The 23223-nt window shown below is 42.4% G+C and overlaps 1 protein-coding gene and 1 long non-coding RNA gene across 5 annotated transcripts in view; one reads left to right on the forward strand and one right to left on the reverse strand.

Moving 5' to 3' along the window:
- LOC127607587 (uncharacterized) overlaps positions 1-23223 on the forward strand; it is a 113184-nt gene that overhangs the window by 10438 nt on the left and 79523 nt on the right. The gene's annotated exons all lie outside the window — the stretch shown is intronic.
- ppp1r16b (protein phosphatase 1, regulatory subunit 16B) overlaps positions 1-23223 on the reverse strand; it is a 75189-nt gene that overhangs the window by 4533 nt on the left and 47433 nt on the right. For 3 of the 4 annotated variants that reach the window (XM_052076019.1, XM_052076017.1, XM_052076018.1), the window contains 8 exons: positions 18167-18237; positions 7819-7964; positions 7636-7739; positions 5887-6011; positions 2240-2365; positions 2080-2155; positions 1876-2005; positions 726-876 (listed from right to left, as the gene is read on the reverse strand). In XM_052076019.1, the coding sequence (XP_051931979.1) occupies positions 726-876; positions 1876-2005; positions 2080-2155; positions 2240-2365; positions 5887-6011; positions 7636-7739; positions 7819-7964; positions 18167-18237 (929 nt within the window). The remainder of the gene's footprint in view (positions 1-725; positions 877-1875; positions 2006-2079; positions 2156-2239; positions 2366-5886; positions 6012-7635; positions 7740-7818; positions 7965-18166; positions 18238-23223) is intronic. The other variant, XM_052076020.1, reaches the window with a different exon arrangement.

The following is a 23223-nucleotide window of genomic DNA, read 5'->3' on the forward strand; positions in this document are numbered from 1 at the left end:
GGCTTGGGCATCTGATTCGGATGCCTCCTGAACGCCTCCCTGGTGAGGTGTTCCTGGCATGTCCCACCGGGAGGAGACCCCGAGGAAGACCCAGGACACGCTGGAGAGACTATGTCACCCAGCTGGCCTGGGAACGTCTCGGGATCCCCCGGGGAGAGCTGGAAGAAGTAGCTAGGGAGAGGGAAGTCTGGGCTTCCCGGCTAAAGGTGTTGCCCCCGCGACCCGGCCCCGGATAAGCGGTAGATGATGGATGGATGGATGGATGGATGGATGGATGGATGGATGGATGGATGACAAGCATGGCAAGGTCACGTGACTGCTCATCCTTATTCCCATCTCAATATCATCAATGTTGATATCTTGATTTCGATACGATAACGATATGGATCGCACAGTCCTTGTGTGAATTGCGGTGAAGCCCTAAACAACATTATTATTGTTTGTAAGCAGAGGCGCTTGTGTTTGTCCAACAAGGCCAAAAGCACTGTGGCTGAACTGATGTTACCTGAACGAGATTACAATCGGCACATTGAGAGAGCGAGAGAACATTAGAAGCTGCAGAAAATCGAATGTGCGGCTCATTAACGTCCTCCCTGCCGCTTATAATAGACTGTGACAAGCCCCCAGCTTGTGTATTGTCCTCCTTAGACTGGAGATAAGACATCTGGCTCTGTTGCCAATCAGAAAGATTCTTTTTGACAGATGCTTATTATGAGATGACTCACATGCAGCACCTGGATGATCTCCTGGTCGGGATCTTTCTCTTTATCCTCATTTTCCTCCTCCCTGCCTCCCCTCCACACGATGGCCTCCGTCTCATACTCCTTGCGGCAAAGGTTGTGTCTGTCGGACAAACTGGCTCGCCTCACCACCTTCCTGCAAATGAGGAAATCTTGGTGAGAGCGAGTAATGACGCATGGCCAGTTTATTTGTACACAGACACCAGGAATTTGCACAATGAACAGAAGATACAGCGTTTGCCATGTTTTTACCCCGAGCAGCATTTTGGCGGCGTGCTGTGGCTCCCTCAAACATCACAGAAATATGCGAGTTAGGTTAATGGAAGACACTGAATTTGTCAATAGCTGGGAATGTGAGAGCAAATTTCCACTTGTTTGTTTTTTTCTATATGTGCCCTGTAATTCAAAATCAGGAAATGATGGTGGGAGTTTTCATCAGCACGACTACTCAGGGTTGGGAGTGGGTGTACATAGGAAAACTACTGAATCAGATGTGTAACAAAAATGCCACCTAAAACATGAACAAGATTATACTGGAAGCATATGTTTGTCCCAAGGGGCCATGCAGAGCGTGAGCAGCCCGTGGGCTACCGATTACGCATCCCTGCTCGAACTTGTCCATACATTTGGATATGAATGTGTAAATGGTTGTCTATATTCGCCCTAAGATTGACCGCTTACAGTCCAGCGGTAGACCCCGCTTATCTTGCCAAAAGTTGGCTGGGAAAGGCTCAATGAATGGCACCCGTGTGCCGAATGGGGAGAAGCTGTGCAGGATTCTATCCATGATATGGATGTTCCTGGTGATTAACTGAATTTTGATTGTGATGATTATTTTCATTACAAGGAAATAATCAACTGTTGTGAAAGTTTGTCTACATGTGCCCAGCGACCAGCTGATGACAAGTCATTCGCTGGTGACCAGCATCGGGTGTACTTGTGGTGAAAGATGTTTCCCTCAGCAAAAGTCAGCTGGGGAAAAAAGCTGTTGAAAAAAAACGCATTGGCATTTATTTCCACCCGAGGGATAACCATGTTTAGTGACTTCTACATGTTGAAAAATGCATACCTTTTACAAAGGTGAAATATGTCGTAGTAGTAGTAACAGCAGCGGCCAGCAGGTGTCAGCACTCACCCACGACTGCCAGCGCTGGACGTCCGTCGGCACAGCGAGGTCTTGTGTTTGAGCTGCGACTTCATGATGATGTCATGCTTGTGCTTCAGGTCCAGCAGAATGGCTCTGAACTCCTCATCCTCACACAAGTCTGAAAATGGAGGATGGAGGAAAATGTTAGCACGATACGATAGCGAAGCATTTTTTGGCGAGGTGCTAGTATACCGATGGGGGTCTCGTCGAGAAAGGTTTTGGCATTGAGACTAGCTCCGTGAGACACCAGCAACTCAGCCACGTGCATCTGAAAGAACAAAAGCGGCGTTTCACGTCGACAGTAAGGAGAGTCTCCGAGCCAGATGGCTTTTCCGTCGGCGTCTTGTCTCACCTGACCCCAGCATGCGGCTGCGTGGAGCGGCTGCCATCCGTCCGAGTCTCTCAAATCCATGCGAGCGCCGCCTTCCAGCAGCAGTTCGGAGGCCTGCATGTAGCCGTTAGCCGCCGCGATGTGCAGCTGCAAAGAGCAAAAGGATAATAACTATTCAATTACCCTGCCTTAAAGCAGAACATTTCCATAGGCCCCCTTTTGTTCAAGTTGCATTTGTTTTCATTTGCTGAATTCCATTTCACCTCGTCCGACCCCCTCTAACTTTATTGTCTCTCTCTCTGTAGATCAGACAGACTACTCAGGAAGGAAAGTCTTCCAGTGACACAAAAAAAAAACATTTCTCTTGAAAACAAAAGATTAGCCTGACATAACTTCCAACAATTTCCGCATGCACTCTTCTCTGGGCTGTCGCCAAAAGATTCTGGCCCAATGTGTTTTGTTTCATTGCGCTGGATAAAGATTAAGAAAAGGATGCACAATGCAAGAGGGATAAATCTTTCAGATTAACAAGGAGGACAACAACCATCTCATGGAGGTTTCTAAAGCTGATACATAAATCGGGTGACCTGACCTGACATCCTCTCTTGACCAGACGTACCCTACAAAATAACTAAAAAGTGTCCAAATCATTTGTGACGTGATTTCATTAAAAAAAAGACTGTACATAAACATTCAATATGACTTTGTCCACAGCAAACATGTGAATAATGGGAGGGGAAAAAAACATAAGCCTCACCAACCAAAAAAAAAAGTGAATTTGCGGGTGCCAAACTGCTGCATGTGTCGATCGATTGATTTATATATTTTTGAGGTAAGTTGAGTGCTTCCGAAGTTTGTTGACATATTATTGTTTCATGAAACATGAAACGTTGAAGCTACAGATTTGTCTGCATTGTTCTACCGGTAATCGGACTCATGACTTACTGACTTTTTGTCACATTTTTTGGGGTAGATTTTTGTGAAGATGATGTAGTGAACACTAAAAAGACTGCCAAGTCAAAGGAAGAGCTAACTGATGTAGATAAACAATCATCCATATGAATTCATGGTTCATTTACCTTTCTTTTAAGTTTCAGCCTAACCTACAAAATGAAAACATTTGTGTATGATGAATCTTATATTGTTTATTGTAATAGAGATGACCGTATTTTCCACACTAAAAGGCACTTCAGAGTATAAGGTGCACCTTCAATGAATGGCCAATTTTAAAACAGTTTTCATTTGTAGGGTCCACAGTTCTTTATTATAAGGCGCATAGTTACAATAGTGGCTGAGGTTGTGTTATGCATCCACTAGATGGAGCTATGCTAAACGGAATACAATACAATCATCATATACAGTAAATATTCTCTAGTACAGACTCGTGTTTGCGCTGTCCAATTTGTCCTGATAACAGAAATTCCTCATTTGGGAAATAAGCATGGTACATGTCCTTTATAAACCTGCAAGTATGTTGACAAAATGCATGTGTAAAAACACAATCAATAAAATACAAAAATATACTGTCCAAAAACTGTTTATACAACAAAAACTGCAATACAGGTGCATGCCAAAAAAATCACAACAGTAAAATACATACAGTATTTTACTGTTTATTTTTTTCCGTTTTGGGAAAAAAAAATTGTATTTGGATTGTTTTGTTGGATGCATTCTTTGGTTTATGACAATGTTTGCCTGCGTCATACAGTTTTCTTGCTAGTTGCAAGTAACTGTCCCATTGATCACCGATGTCTGGTAATTCTTGTGCATACAGAAGGAGTTTTGTTACCATTTGCATTGCTTCCTTGCTGGATGGTGGCTTGTCATCAGGAGTTGAATCGATGCCTTGTTTTTTAAAGTTTTGTAAATTTGCATATTTCCGACTCCAAGTGTCTGCTGGATCTTTTTAACTTTGTGTCTAGCCTGCTCAAATGGATGCATTTTACTCGCTCCGCTCCAGTCGTTACAGTTCTTCAACGTTTCGATGCGATGATCTACACGACGTAAGTGAATATAGTTAAAATTGTTTGCAATTACAGTAAAACGCACGCCAATAAAAAGTCGCTTACACGTCTTCGTTTCGAATCTGATGAATGAAAACGGCGAAGCGAACACGTTTCTTCGGTTATGTCGAGTGGGTGCTGCTTTTAAGCTAGTGACGCGTTCTCCAGGACGTAAGAGAATAAAGTTAAAATCATTCACAATTACAGTAAAACGCACGGCAATAGAAACTCACTTACACGTCGTCGTTTAGAATCTGATGATCGAAAAACGCGAAGTGAAAACTTGTTTCAGCGTCAGTCTTTTCCGTCGCATCGGGTGGCCGTTCCCGCGGCATTAAACCTCCATCTGGGTTACGGATAGTGGAATTTCCGCTTTCCGCAACTTCCGGTAATACGTAATATCGTAGTCAAAATGTTAATACAGTTTTTATTCTGGGTGAAGGATATTCCTTTCTATGGAATTCCGGGGATGGGAATATTTAGTGTGTGTGTGTGTGTGTGTGTGTGTGTGTGTGTGTGTGTGTGTGCGCGTGTGTGTGTGTGTGTGTGTGTGTGTGTGTGTGTGTGTGTGTGTGTGTATGTGTATATATATATATATATATATATATATATAATCTTTTACAATGGCTGCAGTTGGAACAAAGCGCTTTACAGAATATTTAAAATACTACATCCAATAAATCAGAATAATGGTGCACATATATAAGGCGCACTGTTGGCTTTCGAGAAAATTGAATGTTTTTCAGTGCGACTCTACGGTAATTTGTTGCTTGTTTGGCTCTACGCGGCGGACAATTTGTATTTGTCCGGAAGCTGCTCCATAATATGCACATACTGTAGCAACGTCACTCGAGTGAAGTGCGTCTCAGCAGTCGATAGTCTGCTGCTCTCAGCTGTGTGCGCGAGCACGTACTTGCAGGGCCGACTCAAACCACGCCACATATTAAGCTTTGAACTATGAAAACAGCTAAGCTAGCCTAGCCGATGTAATGATGGTCAGCAGACAAGGTTTATGTTTTATGTGACTTTTAATCAAACGTGCGGTGTGCTCACTCGCAGTCACTTTCTGGAACTCCCCCTTAGAGGCGGGACCTCCCAATCAACTGGAGTATGACGTACAGTACAAACATTCATAAAACACTTCTCATATAATAATAGCCTATTATATGACAGCCGGCATGACGCTAGAAGTCAGACGGACAAATTTTTTCTGATAATCAGTGTGTTTTCCGTATTGCCCAAACATATATTTTTATTCGAGTGAGGGTGAGGTCTAGCTTGTTTCGGCAATCGGCATCGTGTCGCCAGACGCACTTCCTTAGGCTACACTGTGCGGGCTTTTGCTGCGTCAATGCCCCCTGCACTGAGTCGACGCCCCCTGGACTAAGTGCCGCAGCTTGGACTCTGCCAAGCAGCAGATGCAGTCTAAACTGCACCGGTGCAGTTCACGTGTCATTTAGCAGCCTGGACTGTGTCAACGCAGCCGATGCAGTCTAAACTGCGCCGGTGCAGTTCATGTGTCAATCACGTGACGTAATGAAGCGGCACATGCACCGACACGTGGTTTGCTCTGTGAGCCCGGCGCATGCATCAACGCATCGGTGTCGCTGGACCCATCACTACTGTTAATTCAAGGTAGCACCTTTCACCTTTCTTAAAACGTACCAGTGTGGCTCCTTGTGAGTCCTGATGATTAACTTCGTCGCCAAGCCTCACCAGTTCCTGGATATCTCCCAGCATCCTCCTCTCTGTGGACGCCCGGGTCTCGTTGATCATCTCCTGGGTGATGCCTGCCAATCGAACGCGCACGGACAAACACCGCTAATTGTCCTACTATTGACTTTGTCTTCAAAGCGTTCCTCTGTAAGTGCGGCGCGTTAGCGGTTTGACAAGAGCCTTTTCGCACTTGATGTCGTCAGACAAAAGGTCTGTGAGAAATAAGGAATATTGGTCCGACTCCACTTTTAACCAAATTGAATTCCAATCCAACGACTTGACAGCAACAACTTAAAAACGGAGACAGTCATGCGACAGCGCTTCCCTTCTTAAGAATCCCTCATAATAAAAAATGGATCAATATCCACACCAGTCACCAAAAGTGGTGAGCTGTCACATCTTCCACATCTGGATGATGTACAGTGGAATTCTGGGAAATGGAAAAATAAGATGGGGAGATAAGGCAACAGCAGTTGTGGCGCAACCAGGGTGGTCCACGAATAAAGATTCTCCTTGATAATAAATTCGAAATGATTACAGCATTAATGAATGAGGAACAATCATTATTGCAGGTGGTTTTAAAAATCAAAAATGAGATTTCACAAAAATCCAATTGATGATTTGAATTCATTTATTTTTCCCCCTTTGCCAACACAAAAAGTCAATGACGATCAAAACAACATCTTATATTGTCTTTATAAATTGCCGACGCTGATTGTGCTTTTGTAAATATAATGATTTCAATGGCACAGCAATCCAATATGAAAGACAAAACTTAAAATACATGGTCCAAAAAAATTACTTCAAGTTTTTTCTCTCCAAATGTATTTTTAGCAGGAATTTTGTATTTCTTACCCCAGTTAGGCATGAAGTGAATACGGTTGCCTAACAGCAGCAAGCTAACACTGTGCTAAATTCTCCTCATTTATTTCTCTCTTTACGTGATAAACGCCTTGCTTTAGAGTCACTTTTACGTTAATCTCATTAAAATGGGGACTTGATGGTGGTAAATGATTTATTCCAACTGATTTGATGATTATACTACATTCTCGAGATGTATGCTTGTCCTTGTTTGATCAGGACAATGGAAACAACGTCAGTTTAATAAATTCCATGTCCTAAATGATTGTCAAATCCTCTCATTTCCTATATGCGGGTGCTGAATTGGGTTAATCTAATACAATTTGACTCATTTTCGTACCACTGCAATGAACTGATGTCCTCAGATTAAGTGTCTTCTATCAACTGCAATGTTTTTTTTTTTTTTTCCAAATTAAGACAGGGGAGCCAGTCTCCCTGTTGGTACGTCGTCTCTGGAGGTCTTGCCACTTTTGGCAACACATTAGCATTGCCGCGCTCCTCTGTTTGATGCTCTTATTGTCATTCTTCTCACCTGCTGCCGCGCTATCTGCATGCCACGAAAGAGTCCGAGTGAGAAGCTCCTTTGTATTCCTCAGTATGGTATTTGCTGTCACATGTTCAACTAATCCCAGAGTAGTTTTCCTTTGACAGAGCTTGGAGACTAAAAAACCTTTCTTGCTCACCTGAGGGAATTTCAACATCAGCCAGTTGAGTAGGCGAGAGAGGACGTGGCTAGGTTACTTAGCTCTAAAATGTGTTTGTTATTCCTGCCAACCAAAATTCTCCATTCACACATGCATTTTCTATCCGTTTTTTTTTTAAAGGGAGATAGTGCACCTCTGTTGGCCATGGCCGTCTCAATGATGTCCAGTGTTGGGTCGTCTTCACAAAGGTCGTACGGCATGTTCCCATCAGAGTTGACCGCCAGCAGATCGGCACCACTGTGGGAGAAAATGGCCGTCCAAATCATTCATGAAGAACCGTGACACTGAGCTGTGGGGATTGTTCATGTCATCTCACTGTGCAATGAGTATCTTGACGAGGCCCGCATGTCCACAGGTCGCGGCAGCATGAAGCGGCGTCCACAGCTCATTATCCTGAGCGTTGACGCCGGCTCCACGGTCCAGTAGGATCTTTACCATCTCCTCGTAGTTGTCGATGCAGCACTGTGCGGACAAGAGGCACAAGTGGGGTTAAAAAAAAAAAAGTGCCATTCAAAATGACGACATTCGATCTATGTGATGAGTTTACATTGAGCTGAGGCAGACTGCCCGTCTGTCCTCATCTGGTTTTTCTCAAGGTTACTTCCTGTTGTGCAGTCACTGCTGAGTTGCTGTATGTTTATCTGCGCTCTGGGTGGATGCATTGGTTTTGCAATGTTCGTACCAGTATGAGTAACCGTTATCAGGCAAGGATCAACAGAGAGGAATGAACCTACCCCAAATTGTTCCTCCATTTTCCAAGAGGGAAAAATCATCTCTTGATATAAATGCACATACATACCACTTCCATTGTTAGTGGCAAACTAACAATGGAAGGATGGGTTCATTGAACTACGGATGCAGTGAATGAATGATGGTTGCAGCGATGGATGGGTGGATGGAATGATGGATGGATGAGTGGGTCGATAGCTCGGTGGGTGAATGGAATGATGGAGGGACGCGCGGCTACGTGGGATGGAATGATGGACGGGTGTGTAGATGGTTGGAGCGGTGGACGTGTCGATAGGAGGGTCAACGGAACGAGGAACAACGGACGGATGGATTTTTGAATGGAACAATGGATGGGAGGCTCGAATAATGGATTGATGGCTGGGTGGATAGAAATGTGGGATGGATGATGGATGGAGGAATGGGTGCTTGGTTTGGGTGGACGCAAAGGATGGTTGACTGTGGCGATGGATGGCGGCAACAGTGAGAGGAGCAATTGGTGATGGATGGACTGCAAGATGGTTGAAAGAATGATGGATAGAATGTGGACGTAGGGAGAAAACAACAGGTTGATGGAGTGATTGACAGGTGAAATGATTGATGATGATGGAACAATGAGTGAATTGGATGGATGAATAGATGGCGAGGGGGCAATTATTGACTGGATGGATCGAACAAAGAATTATGGATGGATTGATGGTGAATGAACAAAAGACAATTGATGGACAAATCACAGGGTTGATGTGTGGATGGAAAGCAAAGACGCCATCAAAGGTGGAAACAGTCAGTGAGTGCAGACAACACTTTAAAAGCCATCATTACGCACACATCAATCCAATGCTCGAGTGACTTTTTGTCTTTTTAAGTGTGGCTGTGATGACAACTCTGGAATGCGTGTTCTCACTGAAAAATGGAGCAGGAGTTGTCTCCAACAGAGCTAAATTCATATTTGGCGCAACTCAAATGAGCAACGCCTCACTCACATAAGCCATCTCTTGCAGCAGTGAGCTTTTTGCATATTGATGAAAGTTTTTAATTGCGCAACATCTGTCCATCAAGCTCCTATGACGCCAGTAATGCTACACTACATTGATGGTATGTTAAAGCAGATATGGCATCAAAGTTAAGTGTTGCTCCCGGAAGCAGATGCCCGTTTATCACGTTTGTATTAGGGAGCCACCAAAAAGAGAGAGGACCAGTTTTTCCTCTCAGGGTTTTTCCCCATTGACACCATCAAGCATGTTGTGACGTGCAAACTCACAAACACACAATAGAGAGTCAATTATGGTATGCATAATTGACTCTGAGAGTAATGATCCAAAAGGTCCATGGCATGCTAGGTCGCATCATGTCAACCAGTAAACAGCTCTTTGTGGGAGATGCAGCTGAATACGGAAGGGGGACTAAAAATGTTCACAACTGCCTATATTCATAGAAACTTTAAAATAAACTACAAAAACAGTTGGAGAGAAAAACAATCATGAATATGTGCACAATTTGCGATTCCTGTATCCGTCACGATTCACTACTTCATCGTTCGTAACGAAGAAAGAGTTGTATGTAATATATGGAGTTTTGTAGCCTCAGCTGACAAGGCTGTGCAGATACTCTATGTGTGTGTGTGTGTGTGTGTGTGTGTGTGTGTGTGTGTGTGTGTGTGTGTGTGTGTGTGTGTGTGTGTGTGTGTGTGTGTGTGTGTGTGCGTGTGTGTGTGTGTGCGCGCGCGCGCAAAAAATCATTTAAAAAAAAGATCATTAGACGAGACATGAAAGGAAATTAAATTACTGCGTAAAGCAAATCACATATTGCAAGAAGAACAGATAAGAGGCCCACAAAACAAAAATAACAATCGACTGGAGACGGGAGTTACACAAACAGAATATTGTATGATAAATGATTGTTGTGGTCCGCATGAAAACGATAAATGCGAAAAAACTGCAGTCTATTTTTAAAAGCCGATTCATACATCACAGAGCCCCAGTCATGAATTTGTAGCAATAATTTTTTTTTCAAATTAATTACATTTCTTTATATTTTTTTGTACTGAAAGGGAAATTAACATTTGATCCACCAATGATTATTAGGGCCAACTGAAATAAATATCTCACGAGAATAAAGTCATACATCAAGCTTAGTGATTCAAGAAAAGAGTGACAACGTTAGGGGTAAAACAGGTAAAAACTTGTCATTATTTAGATTTTTTTTGGTAATGGTTAAGATAAATTTTTGGAATATTTTAAGGTGTTTTGCGGGTTTAAAAAAGGAATTGGAAATAAAAAACAAAAATACATCTTAAGTCGATGGAAAATGTGTGAACATTGATAGGAAAAAGTTCGCAACATAAGAGAGGAAATGTGAATTTTATAGAAATACAGGCCTAATTTTAAGTGGGACCATTATTCATTCATTCATTCATCTTCCGTACCGCTTGATCCTCACTAGGGTCGCGGGGGCCCATCCCAGCCGTCTCCGGGCAGTAGGCGGGGGGGCTCCCTGAATCGGTTGCCAGCCAATCGCAGGGCACACATAGACGAAAAACCATCCACGCTCACACTCACACCTAGGGATAATTTAGAGTGTTCAATCAGCCTGCCATGCATATTTTTGGAATGCGGGAGAAAACCGGAGCACCCGGAGAAAACCCACGCAGGCCCGGGGAGAACATGCAAACTCCACACAGGGAGGCCGGAGCTGGAATCGAACCCGGTACCTCTGCACTGTGAAGCCGACGTGCTAACCACTGGACTACTGGGCCGCCCACCATTATTCATTAAAAAATGAAATAAAAAAATAGAATTTTACAAGATCTTTATATTATTTCGAGACTCCACTAGCTTGTTTTGACATTCCCTCATTAATATTATAACTTCATGGTCCTACATAGTGCAACTCTTACCATTGACATTTCATACTCTGAATGATCTGAATTCCACATCGTGTATTCATAATTCATATGGATCTGCATGTTTTTTTGTTCTTTTCCTCCCAGATAAACTCTAGAATCAGCCGTGTGGAGGCTGTACTGAGTGTCATGGACAGCACTTCCTCTATCGATGAAAATAAAAGCCTGATCAAACTGAGATGTGCCTCACAGAAACGACACTACGACGACCCTCCGTCTTATATAAAAAGACAGCGCGCGGATTATCTCACATCTCCAGCTTCCAGTAGCCTATGGCAGTGGCAGATGCCTTAAATGCAAACCTACACACTAATTTACAGCCAAGATAATCTGCTTAGCCTCCCGAATAAACCCACGTACGTCGCATCACCCACCTGCTAGCCGGCTGCTAAGCTAATCTTTTGCTCCACATTTGACTCCACTAAGGCCGTGGCCCTTCATGCCATTCCAAGAGCACCCCTGTGTACTTTTAATAAAATCCTCTGCAACGGTTGTGTGTGTGTGTGTGTGTGTGTGTGTGGGGAGGGGGGGTGGTTTAACAAATGGCCTAGTTTAAGCATGGAAAACCGTCTGGCTGAGATTCTTCAGTGAGGTTAAGAGAAGTATGGTTGTATCGGTCCAGTGAGCGAGGCTGCAATTAAAAAATGGAAGAGGGAGAAGTTTGAGCCGAAACACAGCTGCAGTGAGTGAGGAGAGGAAAAAAAAAGAGTTAGAAGGGACAGTCGGTTGTGATTTGTGGACCGTGTGAACCACTGTTGCGTGTTCTTCTTCTCACATTACGACACATCTGCGAGAATGAACTGAATGTCAAATGGTGTGGGTGCAAGGACAGGCTGGCGTTGTAGTTTGTGATCTATCTGGTGTTTTTTTAATTTAGCCTTTTAAAAGGGCACTCGTTGAAATTCAAAGGTACTGGCAACCAGTCCAGGTTGTATTCCACTTTCTCTTGTCAAAAGACAGTTGCTCAAGTTCACCATGACCTGAATGAAGCGGGAAAGAAAATGGATAGATAGATCGGTGATGAAATATTTATTTTATTGTGTGTCCAGGTTGTATCATTATTCTTTTGATAAAAGTTAGCTGCGATAGGCTCTAATTATTCTGACCCAAAAGAGAACAAGTGATATACAAAATATATGACCGTTTTTTTTTGTTGTTTTTTGGGGGGGTGGCGGGTGTCGCGGTTGTCCCACACTTCTCAGCGAATGTCAGCTACTATTTACTGACAACTTTAATGAGGAGTGGTGCAGAATAACACATCGATTGATGGATCATAATAATAGTAATAAGAAGTAATATCATCATCATCATTGATATAACTCTAGTAATATATATTTAGTTCAGTAACTGGTGGAATTATTTTCCACAACGCCATAGCTACAAATTACAACAGATGGTAAAGTCTGTATTGTGCAAGGTTGTATCGTTCAAACAAAGAAAATATCAGCAAAAAAAACCTGATGTGTTTGGAAAACAAATGGTTTCTAAATCAGCCTCAATCATATGTTTAGGGACACACAAAGTCATGTACGATTAAAATTTGCTGTTGCCCATTCTAAGTAATTGATTGTTTTTTGCTTTATTGTTTTATTAATTAATTAAGTTCTGAATGTTCTGGCTGTACTTGTACCTGCTTCACTCACGTGAATGTGAGTGTGAATGTTGTCTCTTGGGTAATGACCAGTCCAGGGCGATATATCTCGTTTCTTGCCAAAGTCATGCGATAGACTCCAATTCACATGAGACTCTAATGATGACAAGCAATATAGAAAATAAAAGGATGGATGATTGGCTTGGAGATGGGCAGAGGTAGTTTAGCGGTTCACATAGCGGACTTTGGTGAAGCAAATTGAGGTTGACTGCCACACCAAAACAAGACGATGTTTCAGCCGTCGTCAGACTCGTAAGGCTCATGCTAAAAGTAGGACTCTCAAATGACCATCCGGTTATCAAATGTGATTCTCTGGCCCTAAAATTCATGAAGCGCTATATAAAAGCTGCTGAATACACACCAAATGCCATCTCCAAGCTCCTCGTGGTTAAATAAAAATCATTGATGATCATTAAAGTGCCTATCTTAAATCCTCGCTGCACTCCTCATACATATTTAAGTGGTGAAATCTTTGAAGTAAATGTTAGTTAATGACACTCCAGCAGGCAGCTCAGTGTGTGTTACACAACACCATCAAATTTTCTGTGCTGCTTTTTCTTTTCATCCCAGCATATGTAGAGTAAAAAAAAAAGTTACAGGCAGTGAGTCGGTATCAAATTCCATGCCACCTGCATGAAAACCAGGTTTGTGAACCACTACACGATGAATGAGTGTAGTTCACTGTTCGGAAACTTAGAGCGATGCTCATATTTGGCCTTTGGCTATTCTAAGTGTACCAAAACAGCACTGGACACTCGGCGCGTCGACTGGGGACATGTTGCACCAGTCCTGGTTGTATTCGGAAACTAATGAGAGTGGCTTGCACACTACCTCTCTGAACACACCCACTCACAGAGTAGTGCACGGGAGCCAGAGTGAATTTCCGAACGTGCTTAGGTTAGAGTTAGATAGCCTGCAGTCTATCTCAGCAATGGACTGGCTTGTCATTAAAAAAAAAAAAAAATCCCTCCAAAATCTCCCAGTCTCACTGGACGGTAAGGTAGAGGATGCTGGGAAAATTAACCCGGACCAACTTCTGAATGAGCAGCAGCTGCAGCTCGTAAGTAGCAAGGCTTGAAAATGGTGTGCGAACAAGCATTCCTCACTAAGAACAGGGGGAAAACAGCGAGGTGATGTGGGCGTGCAATTTATTATTTCTAATTGTCACACTGAGGGTGCATGGAAGGGTATAAGGCATAATCAATTGCTGCATTTGGACGGTCGCGTCCAAATCTGTACCCTCAGGCAAATTCATAGCTTATATTGAATATGTTTTTACCGTATGTTACATGTAATGTGTTATACTTTTTAAAAATAATAATAAAAACAGAGACCCTCTCAAGTAAGTAAAGTCATGGAAATATTTTTTTTTCTGTCAGAATATCAGAGTCATTCCATTAATCATTGCAGGCCTAAGGGATATATCATTAAAAAAAAGCTCAATACTAGCTTTTTTTTTTTATTTTTTTTTTTACTTGCAGCACAGTGGCCCTTCACCTGAAATTTTAGGGGCTCAAGTAGAAAATTTAGAGGTGCACGAATGAATTGCAAATCAACTTGCATGGTCAATATTCACATCTCAGCTATTTCGAATTTAACAATCGTGTCAATGGAGCCAATGTCAAACGGGAGCCAATGGGTTAATGGTTATGGTGTTGGGAAGGGAATACATCAAGGCATGTCAGCGGAACATCAGTACTAAAATGTGTGTGCTTGCGTGCATACGAGTGTGTGTGTGTGTGTGTGCGTGTGTGGCCATTGATGCCATATATATGTACCACTTATATCAGTGAGGAAAGACTATTGCTGAAATGGATGTGACATCCCATTTAAGCGAGATCACCGCCACTTCATTCTGACGGGTATGTCTGTCCGCATAAATGTATGTGCTCATCTTATCTCTGACTCCATCTCATCATAATGGGTTGACAAAACAAAAAGCTCACACGTTTTTATATTCTGCTTCTGTTGTGAGTATGTTTTGGATTGGGTCCTTATTTTGTCACTTTGATTTTCTCAGTATTTAAGGTGGAGTTGCTGAGGGACGCACCGTCAGAATGTTTTTATGCCCTCTGTATCTAACCCTGCTCTCTGCAGTTACTTGGTATTTTTGTGTATAAAGACTCTATGGTTTTCCACTCTGTGGTTTGTTTGTTACCGGCTCCAAAATTCTGCTTCTCATGTGCCATCTACAGGCACGATTTCCACATGTCCAGTTCGACACAAGCTCTCGTGTGTGTGTGTCTGTGTGTGCGTGTGTGCGTGTGTGCGTGTGTGCGTGCGTGCGTGCCTTTGTGAAAGCATTCTAAGTGTGTAAGTTCAATCACACCCGAAGTGACCGTGTCTAGTCTTGACATAAAATGCGCAGACTGATTGATCCAAATAGAAAATGATGGTGTCCGCACATGTGCGGAGACACGCATGCTCACACATGTCCACATGGAGTGGACCTTGTACATTCCATCCTGTAGACTTGGGCCCCCTATCTCCTTATCTGAAATCAACGGTCTCAAACTTGGGACTTAAACTGGACAGTGATTTCAAACTCGATCGGCAAATTGGTGCCGTTGTTAAATCCAGCTTCTTTCACCTTAGACAGCTGGCCAAAATAAAACCTTTCCTTTCACACGAACACTTTGAGACAGTAATTCATGCCTTTGTCACATCCCGGCTCGATTACTGCAATGCCCTTTACTTTGGAGTCAGCCAGTCCTCCATTAAGCGCCTTCAGCTAGTCCAGAATGCCGCTGCTCGCCTCTTGACTGGTACTCGTAAGAGGGAGCACATAACTCCTACTCTGGCATCCCTTCACTGGCTCCAAATTCATTTTAGAGTTATTTTTAAGATCCTCCTCTTTGTTTTCAAATCTCTGAATAATCCCGCGCCACCTTACCTCTCTGAGCTCATACGCCCCTACACCCCTGCCCGGCGCCTCAGGTCTGTGGACCAGTCTTTGCTAGACGTACCAAGAACTAAACTGAGGCTCAGAGGGGATCGAGCCTTTTCTGTTGCTGGTCCCTCTCTCTGGAATGACCTCCCACATTTGGCAAGCCTCCTCACTGCCCATCTTCAAAGCCCTCCTCAAAACTCACTTGTATTCTTTGGCGTTTGACTCAGCATGACTTAGATTTGCTCTTGATTTTACTGCTTGGTGTTTTCTACCGCCTTATTACTTATTACTTATTACTGATTCGTCTTACTGTTTATTGTATATGTTAAATCGCTCCATGTACAGCACTTTGTATGCAGCGATGGCTGTTTGAAAGTGCTCTATAAATACTGTTGACTTGACTTGACTTGACATGCACGCACGTTTATTTAACACCAAAAGGTCAAAGTGATTTTTTTTTCCTCAGTTCATGGAAAACAAAACACCCAAGCACGCCGGAGGTGACTGATAGTCTTTCACAGTTTGTCTTGCTACCTCTCAGTGGGCACAGGAGTATCTACAGCGTCTTAGAAGAAAAATGTGTGCTCGATGAGGCAAAAAATAAATGAATAAAAAAGCATCCGGAAGGTCTGAGTGGATATAAAACAAAACAAAAGAAAAAGTGATGACTTTTTTTGTTTTTCAAAATGTGTTATGATACTTTCGATCTATCAGTTTTGTTTTTATTCAAATAAATTTACACAATGGTGTTTCCATGCTCTCAGGCTGTAACTTGAAAAATGACGGATCAACATCTTTCGAGTTGCGGGCAGAGAAGCTCGGGAATTTGGGGAATTAGTCATGTTGTTATATCCCAACGCAGCATGATTCACAATTCTTGCTCATAGAAACCTTTTCCAAAAAAAAGGTACTTGTTGGTTGTTTCATTTGACGCTCAATGAGTCGGCAGGCACTCCAGACCTAACCATTAAAAAGTCAATTTTCCATGAGTTCAGTACATACAGTAATCCCATCCATCTATCCATTTTCCAAACTGCTTATCCTCAAATAATAGTTTTGGTATAAAGCTTATTTTTACATTTTTAAACTAGAGTAAAGTTGGAAACAGCCGCTCATTCTAAAGCACTCCTCTCTTCTGCTTTTCATGTTCTTTTTCAGTGAAGATAAGCTTATTGGTATTCTTGGGCACGAAAGGCGACCGCGATCTTCCATCCGCCCCTGCACATGGTTTCACATCTTTGCCTTCAAGCACCCGTGCTTTCTGCTGCCCTGTTTGAATCTGCATGAAAAGGCTGCCTCTGCACTGTCTTGCCGCCCGCCGATGTCTCCGTAAGTGACTCGTTGCGTTGTAAGTACTGCAGTGCGAGTCTGCCACATGCTGTTCACTGTTGCACTCAGGACAACGCAACTAAAGAACATGATGTTTTTTGGGGGGGGTTTCGGTGTGCCTCTCTGGAGAGCGGAGGAAACCGTGCTTTCTAGCCCTTTGTTGTCGCTGCCCGAATGGCATCCTTACATCATCAAGTCGATCGTAATCATCACACTTGAGGACAATTAGTTGCAGATGACTGTAAACAGAACTAGGTTGATTTGTGATTAAACGAGCCGATACATTGTCAGGGCAATCTGAACGTATATTAGCCACATATTAGCACCAGTAATGGCTCCATTAACAAGGGAAAAGAGCTGTGCGCCTTTCAATTTCCTTTTCCAACACGACTGACTGTGTTGAACTCATTTCCTCAACATGAAATAACATCTTCCATATGATCAACATGGAGGGGTGGGCGGAATATGGCCTGCGGGCTATATATAGCTATATATATATATATATATATATATATATATATATATATATATATATATATGTATATAGATATATATATATATAGCTATATATATATATATATATATATATATATATATATATATATATATATATATATATATATATAATATATATATATATATATATATATATATATATATATATATATATATATATATATATATATATATATATATATATATATATATATATATATAGCTCTGTCCTTTTGGACATGATGTAGCCAGTCTTGTGGCATAAATCTAAATGTGGTCTACTGGTTAGCGTGCCGGTCTCACAGTGCAGAGGTGCAGAGTTCGATTCTGGCTCTGGCCTTCCTGTGTGGAGTTCGCATCTTCTCCCCATGCCTGCGTGGGTTTTCTCAGGGTACTCCGCTCTCCTCTAACATTCCAAAAACATACATGGCTGGTTAATGGAACAAATTGTCCCTATAAGTGTGAGGGTGAGCGTAGATGGTTGGTTTATGTGTGCCCTTCGATTGGCTGGCAAACAGTTCAGGGTGTAACCCGCCTACTGGCTGAAGACAGGAAAGGTGTTTGACATGCTGTGACAAGGGCTCGGAGAGCCTTTTAACATCAAGGAGCACATCGTACCGCACAAATGAAGCTTGCTGTAGCCATTGTTTAAAAGACAGATTGGGTCGCACCTGATGAAGTGCGGTGAGGCCGTCTTCGTTGCAGAGGTCTGGGCTCACATTGTTCTTTAGCAGGTAGCGCACTGGTGGAAAGAGAGGAAATGATTAATGAAAGCCGACGGCCCGGAAATATTGCTATTAAGGTATATCTTTTGATTGGCTTGAATCAATGTCCACGCCTCTGCACATTCGAGCTTCGTCCTTGTACACTAATAAGATGTATGATGGTTCATGTTCCTGATCGATTTTGTTTATTTTGGCCGAAAGTATGCAAATGTGTTTGGAGAAATAATGGCTCTGTGCTCCCGAGATGAGCCACTACTTCCCAGTTTGCCGTATTATGCATGGGCATACAAATATGCTGCATAAATGCTGCCAATACTATAATCGACGATACACAAAGAACGTAAGGGGGTTAGTCACAAAAGTGCATAATATGCTGCTATGCCACCAATACAACTTCAGGATACACAACTTGTAGCAAACACAGTACATGAGGTACTTTGTCACAAGAGTGCACTGCTAGTTTGCATGTGAGGACGCAAGATCATGAGAAGAAATGTAACGACGTGACAAGAACCGTCCTTATCCGTTTGGCCCTCGACGTGACTGCCAATCGTTCCTCATTCTATTAGTCGCTCACACTTGTGGGAAGTTCAATTTCTCATATTAAAAGTCCTGCCAGGATGTTACCGAATTGACCTTGGGAAATATGGAAGGCATTGCCAGTGAGGGTGGGGCTAGTTGTTTGGGGGGACCCGGGGGGAAGGGAGTGACGTAACGACAAGCAGGATTATAGTGTCTGCCGGCCTGGTGGCCAAATCAGATAAACCCTCCACTAATACACACACACAGAAAATAAATCAGCAATGTGAACTTTGGTAAACCTCGGAACAGGAAGTGATGGTTTGTGACATTCTGTTACTGCCATCTGTCTATATTTCACACACAAAAAAACAGGACAAAGAATTGGAGATGAGAGAGATTTGAGGTAATAATTAATGTTAGTCATGTTGGCATTCAATCTTGATCTCATGCGCTGGTCTGTACACACAAAGGCGCTCGTTCTTGCAAATGTGTTTTCAGACAAAAATGAGTTATCTTGTCGAGTGCATGACGTTTATTGGTGAGACAGTAAGCAGCCATTGTTCACTGCTGACAAGAGTATACAGTGAAACCTGTAGCCACGCCTCCTTTCACAAATGAGCCAATCCAAGTGATCATAACCACCGCTTAATCATAACAGTGCATGTTCATCGCGCCTTGCCTCGAAAGCTATGGCAAGAAATAAAAACGAAATAAATCAGAAACGATGCACAGCTGGCACCCAATAAAGGAAATGCAAGGTTTTGACTTCCAAAACCTGGCTGATTGTCTGGCCACGTGAACTGGGTTTTAGTTGTCCAGCCAGCAGTGTTACCAGCACTGCACATAACAGTAACAAGCGGCATGTCTTGGCTGGTCTGCTATTACATACCACTTAAATTGGTGATCGATAGTTACCGCGGCAACAAAAGATGAGTATTCTCCAAATTTCGAGTTGGTAAACTATCAACACTAATTTCAAACATTCAGTACATGGAGCCACTTTATATTCAGATATGATGTATTATTCTAGAATCTGTATTCTTGAGCTTTTGGCTGCTTTCATGTACATTCATAAAGGAGGAGTATCGCAGAGTTATGTTCTTGGGGATATAAGTGACTTTGGCTTTATGCTCAGTGTAAAAATAAATGACTTTGCCTGAGGATGCATTTACTTGAAGAGGAGCTGGCATCTTTTTGCTGCAAGTGCTCGAGTCCTTTTAGAACAGCTCATAAAAATAAAATAAAAAAACATATTACTTTATAGTACAATATCTTCCCACAGTCACACTCCAATATTACATTCATTGGAGATTGTTCAACTTCACGTTTCCACTGGGACTCTGCGGGCCCTATTTTCATGCTGAGCACAAGTCAAGCACAAAGTGGAGTCTAACTCTGCACATAGTTGGAGTTTTCTTTGGTTTGGTATTTTGCTAGACTTTGCATTGGCAGAATTGGACTTAGGTATGTGCACGCCCCTTTTGTATGCCGTTGTGCAATGGAAGTAGTCCATTCTCGGCCGATTTGGTGGCATCCCTCATTTGCATCAAAATCAGGGCGGTTTGAGCGCAGTGCACCCAAGTAGGCCGTGCTTGCCATTGTGGAAACAGAAGTCGACTCAAAGAAGATCCGTGCATGACATTGACAGGTGAACGGCAAGATCTCTCCTCACGGACGATGGAGTCGGCTGCGCACGTGACGTGTGCACTCCTATCGTGCATGTGTATGTTTGGGAAATAGTGCTATTTTTAAGATGACAATGATTATAATCCATTTAGTCAATTGATTTCTACAATGATACAGAGGCATTATCCCGTGGTGGGGGTCATATTTATGGATGAGATCCAATGACATCAACCACACACTTTGTGTAACCAAATTTGTAGATGCGTTGCGGCGGGAACGGCGAGCGAAAACTACTTTGTTACAAATTGTCAGATGAGTCGGGGGCGAGACAACACTGTATGCTGAAACGCCCAGACAGGCACATCACGGCTCCAAACGGAAAACACATAGACCAGTCTTAGAGCAGCCCGAAAATGAAGCAACACCCATTTTTCCGCCGAGCACACGGGCACTAGTCTACCAAACGAAGGTCCTGTGTGTGTAATGTCATGGAACAACTCCGATATGTTCTGCTTGGTAGTCAGCTGCCTTGCAATGTGGTACAATCTGTCTATCATGTCAAAGTGTGCCATAAATATGGCCAAGGACAAGGTTATCTCTCACTTCCACACATGCATGCTGATCTGTATTCATTGAAAAGAGGTGGGAGCCTGCGTTCAAAACATCACAACAACAGCAACAAACTGAGGCTCTCCATTATCAGTGGGAATCAAGACGTAACATTCAGGTCACAGTAGCTAGCGAACAAAGGTGTGGGGGACAAAATCATTGTGGTGAGAGAGGAAATAATACAGAATGCTCCTTAGAAAGCTTTGTTAGTGATTTGAAATACTAACAAAATCGTGACAATGTCATAATCGAAGAAAATACCTGTGCAGAACTTTGTGAAAATATCCTGGAATGCGCCATGTTGCCTGTGAAGCAGTGATTCTGCCATCTCAACCCAAAGAGTGCTTTAAGCTCTTTAATTGACACTCAGTTGGAGTTTACTATAAAACGTAACGCACCACAAAAATAATTCCACACATTGTATATTTAAATAAAAAACATGCTTCGGCTTTAAAACATGACTAGTGCTAATGCTAAAGTCAAAGTAGTATCATCGATGGCAGTGATATTATCCCTGAAATAAATATTCACACACAATCGTTGTGGAAACACAAACAGAGGTAAGAAAACACAACTCAAGGGCAGAATTTCTTAACAATCTGCGAAAAATGTTATGAATATAATTCAATCGCAACAAGCGTGTACTCCATCCATGGACGGCTCCATACTGCCCCTAAGAGGCCAAAACATGCAGGAATGGATTATGTTATTATGGATGTTTTTTCAGTTGTTATTGTTGCTGTATACTATTATTTACCTTTTCCACAGTTATTTTGTCCTTGTCATATTTAAAGTTCAAGTATTCGAGGAATTTTGCCTTAATCAAAATTCAAAGACTCCGAGATGTGACAGGGCTATGCTGTGCCGCCACTGCCATGTTACAATATGCTGCCATGCCGCCACTGCAACAACACACACCTTAGTTCTTGCTTTTTCTTTGTCTCCAATTGTGGAGTTATTTGTATCCAAGAAAAGTGCAATTTCCATCAAAATGTCCCATTTATAAAATAGAGTATCTGAAGGAAGAGTGACTTGGCTCCATCAGTCTGTGCCATTTTCCCTCGAGAATGGGAAAACACGCACACACACACACACACACACACACACACACACACACACACACACACACACACACACACACACACACACACACACACACACACACACATCTTTAAAAGGCAATCCTTTAGATGGAAGAGTCACCATGGCGATTATCTGCCATTGCAAGCAATCAGCGCACACATCTCGCACATGCCTTCCTGGGCGGGCTCAGTGAATTCCAAGCGGCAGGGGAGCTGGACAAGATGCTTCCCAAAAGATAAAAATGATATGTCAACAAACAAGGGCACAGGAAAAGGAGTGCACCCTTCCTTCCTGTTATCTCGACGGGGCCATGCTGTCAATAGTGCTAATGTTAGTGATAGGCCCCGTCCCAAGTGGACCGAGAGATAATTCAAAGGCAATAATTCGGGCGCCACTGCGGACCCCCAAGTCATAACACTTATTAAAATGCTTCATCGCCACTTTCAGGGGATATAAAAAATCTCCATGCTGTTGTTAAAATGCCAGGTTTTGGCGGTCTTAAAAAATAAGAAGACCAAGATAAATAATTGCAAAACTTTTTCCACTATAAATGTGACCGATTATCTCAACAACTCAAATAAAAATAAAAAACCATTTTTGAGAAGTGAACAGAAAAAAGTAAGAAGTAAACACATTAAAAGTAAGACGATGTGGTTGCACAAGTGTGCACACCCTCTTATAACTGGGATGTGTTGACTGTGTTCAGAATGAACCAATTACTTTCAAACGGCAGTCAGCACACAACTGCCACCATTTTAAGTGCCTTGGATTAGACCCAAATAAAGTCAAGATGGCTTTTGTCAGGTATGTCATCTCACAAATCTGTCTTGATGTGATGTCCAAATAAACAGAAAGTGGTCCAATCAGTGTTTTTTCAAGAGACAGAAGCGGAGCTACAAACGTACGAAATAAACTCTCGTTTAAACATTTTTCAGTCACAGCACATTTGACTGTCCTCTTTTTAGACATGTGACAGGTAAGAATGTCACATTACAATTCAAGCAGGTTTTATGATAATATTAACCTGAGACCCATGCTTTTTATTTTCGTTATTTTAGAAAATTCAAACTGTTGATCTTTATTGGCTTATGATGAAATCTCATCTAATTTTCTCTTAAGGGCCAACCCTTTTACAAGCAGTGTCATTGGCGTGCATTTTGAGG

This window comes from Hippocampus zosterae, chromosome 9 (assembly GCF_025434085.1).
Source record: "Hippocampus zosterae strain Florida chromosome 9, ASM2543408v3, whole genome shotgun sequence".
Taxonomy (NCBI): Eukaryota; Metazoa; Chordata; class Actinopteri; order Syngnathiformes; family Syngnathidae; genus Hippocampus; species Hippocampus zosterae.